The sequence below is a fragment of the Hipposideros armiger genome, unplaced genomic scaffold (assembly GCF_001890085.2).
Source record: "Hipposideros armiger isolate ML-2016 unplaced genomic scaffold, ASM189008v1 scaffold_217, whole genome shotgun sequence".
NCBI lineage: Eukaryota > Metazoa > Chordata > Mammalia > Chiroptera > Hipposideridae > Hipposideros > Hipposideros armiger.
The window spans coordinates 2,238,077-2,252,526 of NW_017731567.1; the positions used below are offsets into that span (position 1 = coordinate 2,238,077).

Genomic DNA, 14,450 nt, shown 5'->3' on the forward strand with positions numbered 1-14,450 from the left:
TGGAGTTATTTAATCATACAGTACAATTATTTCAGAGGTACTTCATGAATTATGAATAGAGTTCTTATAATGACACTAATAATTTCACATAAGAATGCTAAAGCACCACTAAAGCTTGTTAGAAATATCACTTTTTATAATAAACGTGCTTCATTTCTGCATTCTGTTATGAAGTTGTCTCTTTTTCATCAGGACTTTCCAAAGATTATTCTGATACCTATCATGATTAAATGTACAATGTTTTATGCTAGTGAGGAAATTTGCATTTGTTGAGACTTAAAGAGAACATTCACATTTTATAATTTTATTTTTAGATTTCTTTTTTTGTTCTGAGACATAATAAACATTACACATAGGGTAGTAGGTATTGTTGCTTTTTTCTCTTTTTTTTAATTAGAACCAATGCCTCCTCACTTATGAGCAAAGAGGCATGAATTATTTTACAAAAGCATAACTTGAGATGAAGATATCAAGGGTTTTAGAGGAAACTTTGCTTGTGTTTTTGACCTGCAGATAGATTGGATTTGTTGACTTACAGGGCCATTTGCCATCTTGCATCCAACAAATTTCTTTTTCAAATTGTTTCTGATTTGGGCAATATTATGTTAAATTGATGCTTACAACATGTTATTTAAAAGCATTTTAAAAATCAATTTCATATAGCTAAAAGTTCTGTCATTGATGAGTATATTTAGTTAGTTTTGTTGGTTTTTTCCTCAGTATTTAGCCGATGTGTGTTTTCTTTTAAATGCATGGAATTTATCTTTTTTTTTTCCTTTTTTGTTCCTCTTGGTGTTCAGGTGTATTTGTGCTGATGGATTTGAAGGAGAAAATTGTGAAGTCAATGTTGATGACTGTGAAGATAATGACTGTGAAAATAATGCTACGTGTGTCGATGGGATTAATAACTACACATGCCTTTGTCCACCTGAGTACACAGGTAAGAAGAATAGGAAATGCCTAGCTATCAATCTATGTATCTAAAAGCATCATGGGAACTCTACCACATATGTTTAGTAAACTATTGTATTATTCCATAACTGGTAGTTGTTTTGGAAATTAGATGTAATGTAAGTAACAGACGGAGTTCAAGATGATTTCAGCCAACCAAGTCAAAGACCCACCAAGCTCAGTTAGAATATAAGCGTGTATCAAAAAATCATGCTTCAGCAAAAATGAAGTTATCACAGTGAAGCTGTCAGTCTCACAGTTGAATGGTATTTCCATACAAAGCATTTCTCCCTTGCAAACCAACCCACCAATATATTGGTATATGTAAAAATGGGAGCATTTCTTGATATAGTCAAAACATATGTAAGCATTTGAGATTGTTTGTGTCCACACTTCTTCCTTCACTAATGAGTGTTTTCCTCTAGTAACTCATGTCCTTCAAAATAAAACACAAACAGAAAGATATTGAGCACTTTAGATAATCTAATGAGACCATCACCTTTTTTTTGACATTTTGTCTCATCAGATGATTAATCTCATAAGACTGTCCAACCTGCTTAATTTCTTCTGGATAAACCAATTTGCTATAAAGTCAACATCAAGTTTATGACTTGCCTACTATGTCAGAATATCTGTGTTTGATTTATTTTTGTAGCTATGAATAAGAAACTTCACAGCTACAATCTCATTTTCTTAATAAACCACATAGTTTTAATATTGATAGAGAAAAAGAGAATGTTCTAAATTTTATCTGTAAGAAAAAATGCGAAAGTAGAATCTCTCAAACTATTCAAGGTTACTGTTTTCATTTTGCTGAGTATTTTTCATTAATTACATTTATTTCCATATAATTAAATCCATAGTTAAGAGTATCGGAGAGTGAAATAACTACGTAGATGAGTGACGTTAACATCTTTAAACATGAAAGATGAAATCACATCTGTATGATTAACTGTCCCAGGGATCTGTTGGAAAACGCCTAAAAGTGGAAGCTTTTATGGACTACCCAAATTAATCAATGCATTTGATTAATTACCTTTCTTGATGTGAAAATGCTAGACAGGATAATTGGGTTTTGTTTTGACACCCCAGATCTTTTTTAGTGCCTCAGTAGCTGCCTTTTCCCTGGTATGATTTTTTATACCCGTGAAGCACCTGATGCCATATAAAGTAATATACTCAGTTTCCAGTAGAAACCTGAACATGTCCTATCCACCAACACACATGTACAGCCCTTGGGCTCCTAGGTGGGCAAAATCCGAGTTTTCTTTGACATTTTGCATTAATAAAGGTTAGCAAGCGTATCCAGCACACAGAGATAATAAGCCCTTGGAGCTACCCTGAGAACTGAGTTTTATTGGATGGGCTGGTTTGGACTTGTACACGAAGCCCAGTGTTAGTACTAGAGCCTGTTACCTAGAAGTATCTGGATAGAATAGTTCTTTTCTCCCACCATTTGTTCTAATCATTGTAGAAATGGCTAAATTCGCTCTGTAAACCAATCTTCTCTGACCAGGACAAATTGGACCCCAGGATTTCAAGCACACTTTGGCTAGCCAATGAGATCCTGAGAACAGGAACCAGGAATTCACCTCTGTCCCCGACTGTTGACACCCGAGATGAGAGCACTGCCATGTTCAGGCCCTTTCGTGCCTTTTCTATGATATTTAACAGAAGGGGGCAGAGTCTTCTGACTTGGTTTGGATGGGTCCTCCCGCTGTGGCTTTAGATTTGCTGTACTCTAAGCTTCATCCATTTCTTTGGAGTCTTTGTCTTACCTTCTCACCTTTGATTGTGCAAGCTCCCTTACTACACCTGACCCTCCTGAACACATGTTTTCTCCACCTTAGTGACTCAATTCAGTGCAACTCCCTCTGAGAAGTATATAAAGCCCCATCTCCCTGAGAGTCAGATCGCTTTCTTTGAAACATAAAAAAAAAGAAACACACACACACACACACACACACACACACACACAAAGCTTAGCAAAGTTTTTAGCCAAAATGTGACATCTGTAAAAGCTATCATGTGGGAACCTGCCAAGACTATCTGTCAAGAGCCATTTGGTTCTCAACAAGAACTAAGACTCTTTTAGTCCTTTTAAGCATAGCCATTGCAGATATCAGTTTGCCTTCATTTTGGCAAAGTATAAACAAAAATACTGAACTCAATAGAAACGTCATAGCATACAAAACATGAAGATATCACCACTATAACTGAGCAGAGTCTTGTGGGCGATGAAGAGGTTGCCGATTTGTCATCGGCGCAAATGTCTAAATGAGGCACGTTTGAAACTCATCTATTAACTGTAGTAGTTTTGTCCACATGTGAAGTGAGCTCATTTACAAAATATCAAACAACCATCTGCAGATTTTTAAATCAGTGGCACATAGTGGCCTTTCATGATCAGAAAGTATAAATTGGGCTCTAGAGTTTTATATCCTGCTTCATCCAAGTCTGCAGTGAGGGAGGAATTTTCTTATAATGTGGCTGTATTGTTTTAGATTTAAGTTTGGAATCTGATTAATGAGCGTGAGATCTGGGAACAGAAACCCTGCTATGCTCAGGGAATATAATAATGTTGTCATTGTTTAAAAATCATTCAAGTCACAAGTTGCTTTCTGTTTGAAGATTTTTTTTACTCTATACCCCAAAGGCATACAATGAGAAAAGGAACTCTTTAGTTGGAGCAAATAAAACTTCATGGAAAAAGCTTGTAAATGATTACGGGGAAAGGTTTTACATTTGGCGTCCATGGCAAGAGTCAGCATGGACACACTATTGTAAATGGAGACAGTTCAGGGACCTGAAAGCGACCTGACAGAGAAGCCATGATGTGATGGGCAGACTATAAAACATGGCTAGAAATATTCAAAATAAAATGAGCCACCATTGGGAAATTTAGTAAATGTGTTTAAGCCCTTGTGACCAACACATCACAGTAAATGGTTATTGATTTATTAGAGGACACAACTCTCTGCTTTTTTCTGCTGCAAGGATGGACAACATAAATTGTCAGGGTCAATATTGTTTTTCTGTTATGTGACCCTTGCTCCACATTCCCCACCCTAGTTATCAAAACCGTTCTCTTCCACTTAAGTCAATCCATTATCTGTCCTAGTTGTATAATATATGAGGGTTGATTGCTAATATTCTTCAGGCAAAGTTAATTTTTGAAAAGCTAAATTCACTGTAACTCTAAATTAAAATCACTACGCTAAGGACTGAGCAATAAGGACTTTGGAATTGTTAAACAATAATTTAAAATTTTACTCTAGGGTTTAATTTTAGCTTGAGAGTTGTTGTTTTTTTTAATCATTATTATATCCTTTCTAAAAACAAAGCATTTCTTGAAGGTAAATTTTCAAGAAATTCCTCAACTTACATAAGCTCAAAGCCTTATAAAAATGAAAATTAGAAACATGGCACCCCTGTCCTGTTGAAAACTTGATGCCTTTTCTTAAACTCTGGTATGAACTTAGGTGTTGAATTGAAAAAATGTGTTTTTGTGTGTTTCCTAAGAGTCAGGAGGCTGGACCTGCTCTGTCCAGACTGTTTTTCAATTAACCCTGTCCTTACGGGCCCGCATACAAAGATGGTACGAAGCTGATCATGATGTAAAACATGGTGTTGTTGAGTGGGATGACGTAAACTCAGAAACTGACAGTTTCCATACCAGCTGGGCATGCGAAGGCTTAGAATATACTTTGTGGACAAAATGCAGACCCTTTAAATTTTTCCATGTTGCACCATTATCTTTGTTCTCCAAACCTCCAATGCCCACACACAAACCGTTATTAAGTGCACGTCTTACAAAGTAAGGCCGCTGGTTCAGTCACCTGGTGTAGACGCAGCTCTCTAGCTCCCTGTGATGGCGTCTCCCTGTGGCCCCACTCCCTCTATGTTTGTGCGTTTGGCCGGCTGTAGGTAAGAAATCTAAGCCTTGCTTCTTTCCCTGTGCTCTCTCCCCCTCGGCTTCTCTGTTAAATGCTGCACGCTAGCTTCACGTGCTCTGCTATTGTATCGCAATGTAAAAAGTCTTTTGTCTCTTCTGTCTTTGTCGCTGCCAGCTGCTAATCTGAATGAGGTGGAAAAAGGTCAGTTGCCTTTTAAGTCTATTATGATTTTCATTTTTGTTTCCCTCTTTCTTTTAAAGCTACATAGATTTCATTATGTGTACGTGGGGTAAGGAATGTTGACAAAGCCTGAAATCTGGGATCAATATGTTGAGTCAGTGGTTCAGATCCTTGATAGACGGAGAGCTGTGCCAAACACTGTAAAAAGGGCATCTGAAATGCACTTTACTAATTTCTAGAAGGCTACAAAAGAAACCCTCCGAGTGGGAAGAAGGGGTGGCCACAAAGAAAGAGTAATACTTTCTACTTTCTGCTTGCTGTATGCTTTTACATTTTTAAAGATACCATGAAAAATGTTTCAATAGTGGGGATTTTCCAATGACTTTACTATCTTTAGTAATGTGAAACATGAAAAATATTGAAAGGGATAGACGTTTATTAAAACATCTTATACAATAACTATTGTATATAAAGCCTAAGAGGTTGATTTATAAAATGACATTGTCAAATTCATAACATCAGACCTCATGAGTACTAAGCACAAGAAGAGCCCGTATCTAATCATTAACATCCATATGACCTGCGGGGCTCCCCAAATACATCAGAGCCCAGGAAAGGAAGCCCTACAAGTGACGAGGGCGGGAGGCATGCCTGTGGAATCATCGTGGAAATCTGTGCAATTTCATCTTAAAGGTTCATAATTATGACTAATAACACTGGATTTTTACTCAACCCGCCGACTAAAAGTCTTCAAGTGTCAAGCACAGGCCCAGAACGCTAAAAGAAGCAAGTGTATGCTTGTTGTGATGGTTCCAGTCGCATATGAAGCTCTGGCAGCACCATTACAGGGTTGACGTGGAATGCGTTACATGGTGGCACTCTGCGTCTCCTCTTGCTAAGGACTTACTTCTTTCTGTCACATTGTTCAGGTGATTTACTGTGTCGGGTCCCTTAGTCTGTGCAGAGTTAAGTGGGGAAACATGAAAAAATGTCTTCATATTTCAGAATGTAAAAATATAGCCCGCACAGTTCTCTGTGGATTCATGCCTCCAATACCATTGTTGGTCAAATGTCATCCCTTCTTTTTATGAGCACTAAAGCGATTGGTGGTCTGGGCAGGGATGCCTAAGACCTGCGTCTATCTCAGAAACACAATAGCAATTACTCTGTCACAGGAATATGCCCTGAAATAGCTCTATGGACTCTCAGGAGCAAACTTGGCAGTGTGATCGTGTTTTAAGCCACCATGTGGTTTCATGTGTTGACTACATTTCATGCTTATGTTTATAAAAGAGGTCTTTTATTTCCAAGAATCCGCTGCTGACTGAATTTGCCTTTCAAAGCAGTCAAATCATTCTTTTTTTCAAATCCAAAACTTAACTAGAAATGAAATTTCAATTTCTTTAGAACACTGAGGGTAATTTTCTTAAATAAAAAGAAGCTTCATAAGTAGCTGCCATATTGTTCATTTAAAAGAACCTTGGAGATATGAACAATAAGGATTTGAGCAATAACTGGTACAAAACAGTGAGAACGCACCTACCCAACGATATAGACCTGGGGGCCCAGATGCCAACCAGTGTCTGCCGGACCCCAAGGCTGAAGCACTCTTAATTTGGGAGCCTGCCGCTAGAACCAACATCCCTTGTTATCTGCTGCCATCTTCCAGCCTTGGACTCTTTTCACATCCCACAGTGGCTCATTTATGCACAGTAAGCTTGTCTTCTGCTGTCTCTTCAGCTTCTCACACACAGTGTACATTTGAAAGCAGTAAAGCTGCAGCCACAAAATTCAGGTGCAGACAAGGAGTCTATTTTATCTACATGTAAAAACAAGAAAGCACCTTATCCATGCCTGTGCAATTAATTAATTCCCCTGATGACTAGGCTGCTGTCCACCACTTAAGGCAGGTGGGATACTGATGAATTTGTGTCACTAATGGGAAAAATTCAGGTTTCTCCTCCTGATGCTAATATTTTTTCAACTCTGAGACCCCTCTCAGTCTTGTTGTTTTTTTTTTTTCTTCTGTTACATCTGCCCCACCTCACAGAGGTGTTTCAGAATAAAATGAAAGAACGTATAGGAAAACACTTTAAAATAGTGTATGTCTGTACCCCGGTAATATCAGGGGCTTCCCTGTCTGACAGGTGTAAGTTTTGCACCATTTAATTCCAGACTTCATCACCACAGTGACATGGTTTAGATGATTTGATGCCACTCCTGATGGCATAAGCAGTCTTATGGGAGTTTTGATAGAGAATATCCCACCTAAAGGAAATTGTGTGTGTGAAGGAAGTTTCTCTTCCCATATATTTCAGTGCTACCTTTTTAAAAAATTATTATTTTGTTATTTTTTATACTCACTTCAAAGGCTTTATTTCGGGATAAGTCTTTGATTCCCTTTGTCCCCTTATTCTATTCTGAAGTGTAAGGAAATATGAAATGCTGAAGAGCTTTAGGGTTTGGCTGTATTTTTTAGGTTTTGTGTATAGTTTTGGCTTTTTATGATACTGTAATAACAGACGCCTTCTGTTATTAATTCTGCCTCGATATGTGTAAGGTCTTTTTATCAAGCCAATATCGTTGCAGCCATATCTGCAGTCTGTTCTAACTAAAGAGAATACTTTGGCAGCCAAATGACACTGTGTGGTTTACACTCATCTTGCAACCTCTCAAAGCTTTCTCAAAGGCCTTTGAACCTCAGAAAAAAATGTTTTAAAGATTCTTTTTGCTCTTACGTGAATAGGCAGGGCCCATTGAGCCCAGAACAACAGTTTAGCTTCACCAAGACTTATTCATTCGAATTCGGATTTATTTATTTTAAAAAAGAGTTTAAATATTTCTGCAGTTTCAGTAGCTGTTGGAATTGGCTCCATGATTTAGCTCTGATGAAGAAATACTAAAAAACACCTCCTTTTTTTGTTTATTTTTGGGGGTGGTAAGATTTTCCATTTTAAAATTCAAAAGATATTTACTGACAAAATACCTTCTGCAGGACACTGTGGTAAGCATGGAAAGGGATGCAAAAATGCATAAAACATTACCCTGGTCTACCCTGGTCTTTGGCTTCAGTTCTTCACTGCAGGTTCAGACTAGGTCAGTTAGACCGCCAGTACAAAGCCATCGTTCCTCATGTCCCAAGAAAGTGAACAGCATAATATAGTTGCTTTACCAGCTTGTAAAGAGAAACACTCTTTTCTGAGTATGGAGACTAATCAAACTGGCTGGCAAACAGGCATTGTGGAGCCATCCATGTTATATCCTCGAGGACAAAAGTGAGAACATAAAGTGATTTTCCTTCCAGAAACATCTTAATATCCACATCGATAGCATGTTTTTTTGAGCCTTCCTGTGTTGAACTATGATTAACTTTATGTCATGAGGCTATTCTGTGGCCACCCCCCCTGTGTGCACGTGTCCTGTTTTGCACACTTTTGGCACCAAGAGGACTTTTATCAGTGGCTAACGTATCTCCAGGAATTCACGGCCCCTCAAGATCCGTTCCCTGTATTTCTAGAATCATAACCGGATTTAATTAAGTTTAGAGATGTGGGTGTGATCTGGATTGCTTATTGATCAGATTCGGAAGGTCAGTTAATCATTTCTAATGGATAGAACAAATTTCAGGAGAGTAAACACAAAGAAGCAAGCCTCAGAATTTTAAAAGGAATCATCTTCAGAAAGATTTGGCTCTTTTTAGAAAATGAGAAATAGATGCACATGGTTCATAAGCAATCCTTTCCTTTCTGATGGAAAAATAGCCCGCTGTTACCATCATGAGGGGTAAGGATCCTGAATATTCAGATTAGAGACGGGGCCTCTGCCCGCGTTAATGTGCTCTGGTGTTTGGGATTCAAACCCTGAGCAAAGTATGTAACAAATAGTTCTGGCCTGGCTCAGCAAAAGAGGAGAAACAAATACTTTGCTTTCCAGTCCAATTCAATGAACCTGTCCTGGGATGACTCCCACGATCCCATCAGGTGTGTCCACCCTCTACTATTTATCTATCTCCCTCCTACATTGCACAGCCTGTGAGAGGAGAGAAAATGTTTTCCTTTACACGAATAAAGAACAAATGGGAAACCTACAATTTTTTTTTTCGTAAGAATTCGGTGGGATATTTCAGATTTGGTAATGACAGTCATTAAGGTCTATTTATCTTAACCTTTCTCAAACACGCCGCTTAAGTGCTTACTCTCACACTTCCTTGATTTCCGGGTTCATCCTCTTCGTTTCCAGGTGGGATTGTCATTATTTGGCAGGTAAGATGGTAGGAATATCTGAGTTTACAGGCTACCTATCTAGTGCAGCCTGCACGGGTGGACCCCAGGCTGGAATGGCTGAACACAAGTCCGCTACCAGCTTTCTTCATATTCTCTCTGCTTCCCTACATCATGCCTTCTGCCATCCGGGTACCCTTCATTATCATGTAAAACATGGTTTTCTTAGAGAAGCAATCAAATGTTATCTTTAACATTTTTCAACAGCCATCAAATATATCTAGCTTGTGCCAGATAATTTGCTAGTTAATGCCATGAGAATGAAGAGGTCCACACACATAAATAAAGACATCTATCCCCTGCCCTCAAGTAATGAGCTGCTAAGAAATTAAATCTCATTTCTTTGGATCCAACAGGTTGCTTTTTGTTACCTTTGCTTGCTGTGCCAATTCAAGAAGAATAAAACTAGTACCATTTATTCAGGGTTTCCTTGAGCCAAGTAAGAGCTCAAAAATGCAAATATTTGAAGAGTTGATGCGTTTGACCCTCCAAAAATCTGTGTCCTGGGGATTCTGTCAGGAATTCAACCAGACTTCCTCCCTTATTACAAGTATATTTTAAAATGTCATAACAGATTAAGTTTAACACAAGAATTCTGGTCCAGTTATTCTGATTGCTGTAATAAGTTCCCTCTCTGTTATCATCAATATCAATGATCCTTTTGTATTAAAAAAAAAGCAACTAGTTTGGTAGAATTTATGAATAGGAACAAGAACAGGCTGCAGTGACATCCACAGAACCCTCACTACCTACTTCAGACACCCAAGAGCCCAGAATGGGCTCAAAGAAAAAAGAAATTAATCTGGCCACATTAGCAGAAAGTAACAACAGTTACATGTTCCAGCTATTTCATGTACCCATATCTAAAATTGTGTTGTAGCTAAACATGCCCAAGCTGAATTTAAAGGGCTAACTTTTGGAAAGATTGAAATGAGATACTTACTAATTCAAATCTATCCTTTCCCATTTCTCCATTAGTGTAAAACAAATGAATACTTTAAACAGAGGGATTTGAATTAGAAAATTCCAGAAATCCTAATCCATGGACAAAATGACCAACCTCTTTTCTGCTATGCAGGCTTTGGCGAGATTGCTATGCCCCAAATTTCTTGGTAGATAAAAAGCAGTTAATTGTCCATCCAATAACTTCAAAAATTGCCTCTCTCTGTCTAGCACAGCTTACAAAGAGAACAAATCCCTTTGGGGTAATAATGAATTGGGAAACTGTGTAGTTTAATTTTCAATAATAAATTAAAGCAATAATAAGTCATTCAGCCAGTCTCTGGGCCAGAAGGCTGCCCATAGTTGTCACTAAATGAAACTTAAGGGGTACTTCAAAATTAGGCATCTATCTTAGTTCTCTAAATTTTCCAGATTGTAACCTCCAGGGTAAGGACATTTGCCATATTTACCTTTCAATCGTTTGCTGGGTTGAGCACAAAATATTTCCTCCCAACATTGTATTATGAAAATCAACTGAAGCACCTCTTTATTTTGGTCAAATAAAAATTCTCATTTCAGAGTACGTATAAATGGATCCTATAATATTATAAGTGACTAATTTCCTTTTACATTGTTACTACTTTTTGGAAGAAGTTCATGTCAGTTCCTGTGGGCTATATAATATGTTCATTATGCATCAGTTTGCCAAAGTTAAGAAATAGTTAAGAATTTTCAACAATGCCATGAGTTAAATCAGCATTTTTAAAGAACAACCTTGCTTAAGAAATTTGTGTATTTTGGTGGAGGGGGACATGTAAATCATATTTGTGACAAGATTCAATATCCTTCACTTCTGAGTTTTGATGTCTTTGACATAATTTACGTGAATAAAACACTTTCAAGATTATTATTTTTATAACTCAAGATACTGTAGACGTAAGTAGTTATTATTAAATCCAGCTGTTATTCACAGTTCAAGCCAATCTAGAAATTTATAGCGAAGTTGATGGAACAAGGCATTGGACTCACTTTTCTCCTCCTCTCTAAGACATAGCAGTTTGTGGTTCTCTTGCCTTTGTCACCTTAATATCCTAATGGAAGGGGAGTGTTCAATACTGTTTGGATAGTCCACCCTGCAAACCCTGTTAACACCAGCTCCCCTTAAATAGAGAGCCAACCAAGACTCACAGTGCTTTGCAGAAAGGCTCCTGGTGCCAGCAGCAAACATAAAGCTAGACTACTGTGCTGTGCTCTGTTCAGTTCTTGACTCTTTGGAATCTCTGAGGCCATGGTCACCGGCTACTCCCTTTTCTTGTGCTTCGCTTATTACAGACTGTTAGAGAAGCTCAGAGCGTAGAAAGCTCAGGCACAGGAGTGGACAGCCACATGGAATGAATGGAAAAAAAAATGATAGAGACATAAAAAAAAAGAAAGAAAGAAAAGAAATAGTGGCATAAGTTAAAAGTTTTATTCTCTAACCTAAACCTCCAATAATTTAGAATTCACCCACCTGTATTGGTTTGCTAGTGCTACTGTAACAAAGTGCCACAGACTTTGTGTGGCTGAAACAGCGGAAATGCATTGTCTCAGTCTGGAGGCTAGAGTCTGAAGTTAAGGTGTCAGCAGAGTCAGTTCCTCTGAGGACTGTGAGGGAAGGCTCTGATGCAGGTTCTCTGCTTGGCCTGTCGATGGTCACCTTGGTCCCGTGTCTCTTCATATCCTCTTCCCTCTATGCCAAGCTTCCCTTTCTATAAGAACAGCAGCCATAGTGGATTAGGGCCCACCAAGCCTAATGATTTCATGTTAACTTGATTACCTCTAAAAGAGGTATCTTTAAATATCTTTTAAAATTCTGATTACTGGAAAACCCCAACATATCTTTTTTTTCGGGAGGACACAGTTCAAATTATTACACTTCATCACTGTATTTAAAACTTTTGATCTTTGCACCAGACACCTGTCCTTCCTTCAGTGTTCTGTCTGGCGCTAAAAGGGACTTCCGAATATAAACTCCAGAAACCTAGAAGTCCCAGACAGCACCCTCTCTCAACAGCCATCATCCAAGCCATCCCACAATTCCATCTATTATATTTTGCTCCCTAAACGTCTCTCAACACCATCCATATCTCCTGTAATGCCACGTGAGTCTGAGTGCAAGCTCATTCACCTCTCCAGTTCATTTGTATCTGCCTTTCCTGGAGCTGGAAAGTTCCTTTCAAAGTGTAAATGTCACCTGGCCGTCCTCCTGCTTAAAACCCTTCAGTGGTACCCATTGCTCATACAGTAAAGATGTTCTACCACTTGGCCCCTGCCCACTTCCGTGGCTTCCTCTGACACCATGCTTTCCTGGGCTCACTCCCGCTCACTCAGACCTTATACCCTCCATGCCACCTCCTGCGTGGAGCCTCGGCCAGTACTCTACAGTCCCCCTCACCGTCACATGCAAGTCTGACTTCTCAGAATATCCTCTCTCACAGGCAGACCCTCTTCTAGAGCACTGTGACATTTTTCTGCTCGGCATTCATCACTCAAGCAATTTTATGGTTATGTGTGAAATGGTTGGATTAATATCGTTCTCCCCCTCCTCTCATGTATAAGCTCCATGAGAATGGGAATATCCTTTTTTTGTTGTTTTGGTTCACCATTACTATATTCCTACCATTAATATAGGTCCTCATACATTGTTGGCACTAAACATATATGGTGATGTTAAAAATCTGATTTGCTATCAGAGTCATTAGAAAAAGTCATGTGCAGATCACTCCTTGGATATCATGGAAAAAGCCTGTAGAACAGCTCTAGAACTATTGCAGTTAAAGTGTGGTAATAACTTAACAAAAAGATAACTTAAGATACCAGAACTACAAATGAAGATAAAAAGAAAGGCTCCTTGTGTTTTCAAAGGAAGGACCATTAAAATCAGTTGGGTTCATGGATCTAAAATGAGGCAGGAGGCCAGGCCAACTCCAGGTACTATTCCCCATAAGAACCACCAAGGGCATTGAGATTTCTGCCTCGTTGCAATAATATTCACAATATTGATACCTTAGGTGACCTGGGCATGTGCTGACACTTTGTTTTGACTACTGAGTGCAGTGATGTCCTGTACAGCTGTGCATGATGCTCCCACTGCTAAGTTGCTATCTGCATTATCTGTCTCTTTGTAAGCATTTTTAAAAGACTCTTTAGAGCCACAATTGACCTTGCATAACTTCCGTTCTTTACCGATGAGGAACTGGGGCCCAGAACAATAACATAGTTCACTTCTTTGCAGCCAGTCCACTGTTTTATATGTTTTAATAAGTTGCAGAAGTCCATTCCAAACTCTGCAACTCAGATGTCACCTCACCCAATGAGTCGTTTCTCCCTAGGATTTCTCCCTTTGTGTTCATCCACTCTTCACTCCAAACAGAGCATTTAACTCTGATGGTTCAGCTTTTACTGCTCCACCTACAAGATGGCCGTAAAAGTTATCATCCAAATCAGGGCATCTGTGTGAGTGCATGGGGACACTGTTGATAATTACATTGGGACAACAGGTGTCAACCAGGGCTGTCCTGAGTGGACCAGAATGTATGGTCACATTACTACTACAGAGAAGTCTTCAGACAAACCATGTTTTCAGATGTCCAATAAATAACGAGTTGTATCTTTTCCTCAAGAGTGGGCTTTGCAGACTCACCCCTTTTAGGGAAGTGGGCATCACTCTTGCCTTGGCCCCCATTCACAGCTCATACTAGGGTCACTGTAGAACTTGGCCATCTCAACTCCCTCACTGTGCCATGCTTACCTGACAGATGCAATCAGGAAGAAGTGATCCAAGAAGTAGATTCCACTTTCTTATTGAGAAGCCATCTCCAGTTAGGACATGTGGTGCTTTTTCTTCCCAAGTTAGAGTACATCGTTCACTAATGTCTGTTAATTCTGAAGAGGTAACCATAGGCTCCCTCGTTGGCCATTATTTCTTCTAGAAAACACCGACTGCTGACACATATACATACACACACATACACCTTTTTAGTTTTTCATCAATAAAAAAGCTGAAAACTAGAAGCATAAGGACAATTAATTCACTCATCTGATCAAATGTGAAATCACAAATGCCAGGCAATCGTTATGTGCCAAGCTATTGCTTTGTCATTGGGGACTTTTAAGGGTCCAGGGCTGAAAGCAAATAAATAGGATTTCCTGGGATTCTTTG

General features: G+C 38.8%; 1 protein-coding gene across 14 annotated transcripts in view; it reads left to right on the forward strand.

Annotated features, from left to right (window-relative positions):
• SLIT2 (slit guidance ligand 2) overlaps positions 1-14,450 on the forward strand; it is a 345,645-nt gene that overhangs the window by 299,420 nt on the left and 31,775 nt on the right. For 9 of the 14 annotated variants that reach the window (XM_019654252.1, XM_019654237.1, XM_019654242.1 and 6 more), the window contains 2 exons: positions 801-940; positions 5,022-5,048. In XM_019654252.1, coding sequence (XP_019509797.1) covers positions 801-940; positions 5,022-5,048 — 167 coding nt within the window. The remainder of the gene's footprint in view (positions 1-800; positions 941-5,021; positions 5,049-14,450) is intronic. The other 5 variants (XM_019654250.1, XM_019654249.1, XM_019654251.1 and 2 more) reach the window with 1 other exon arrangement.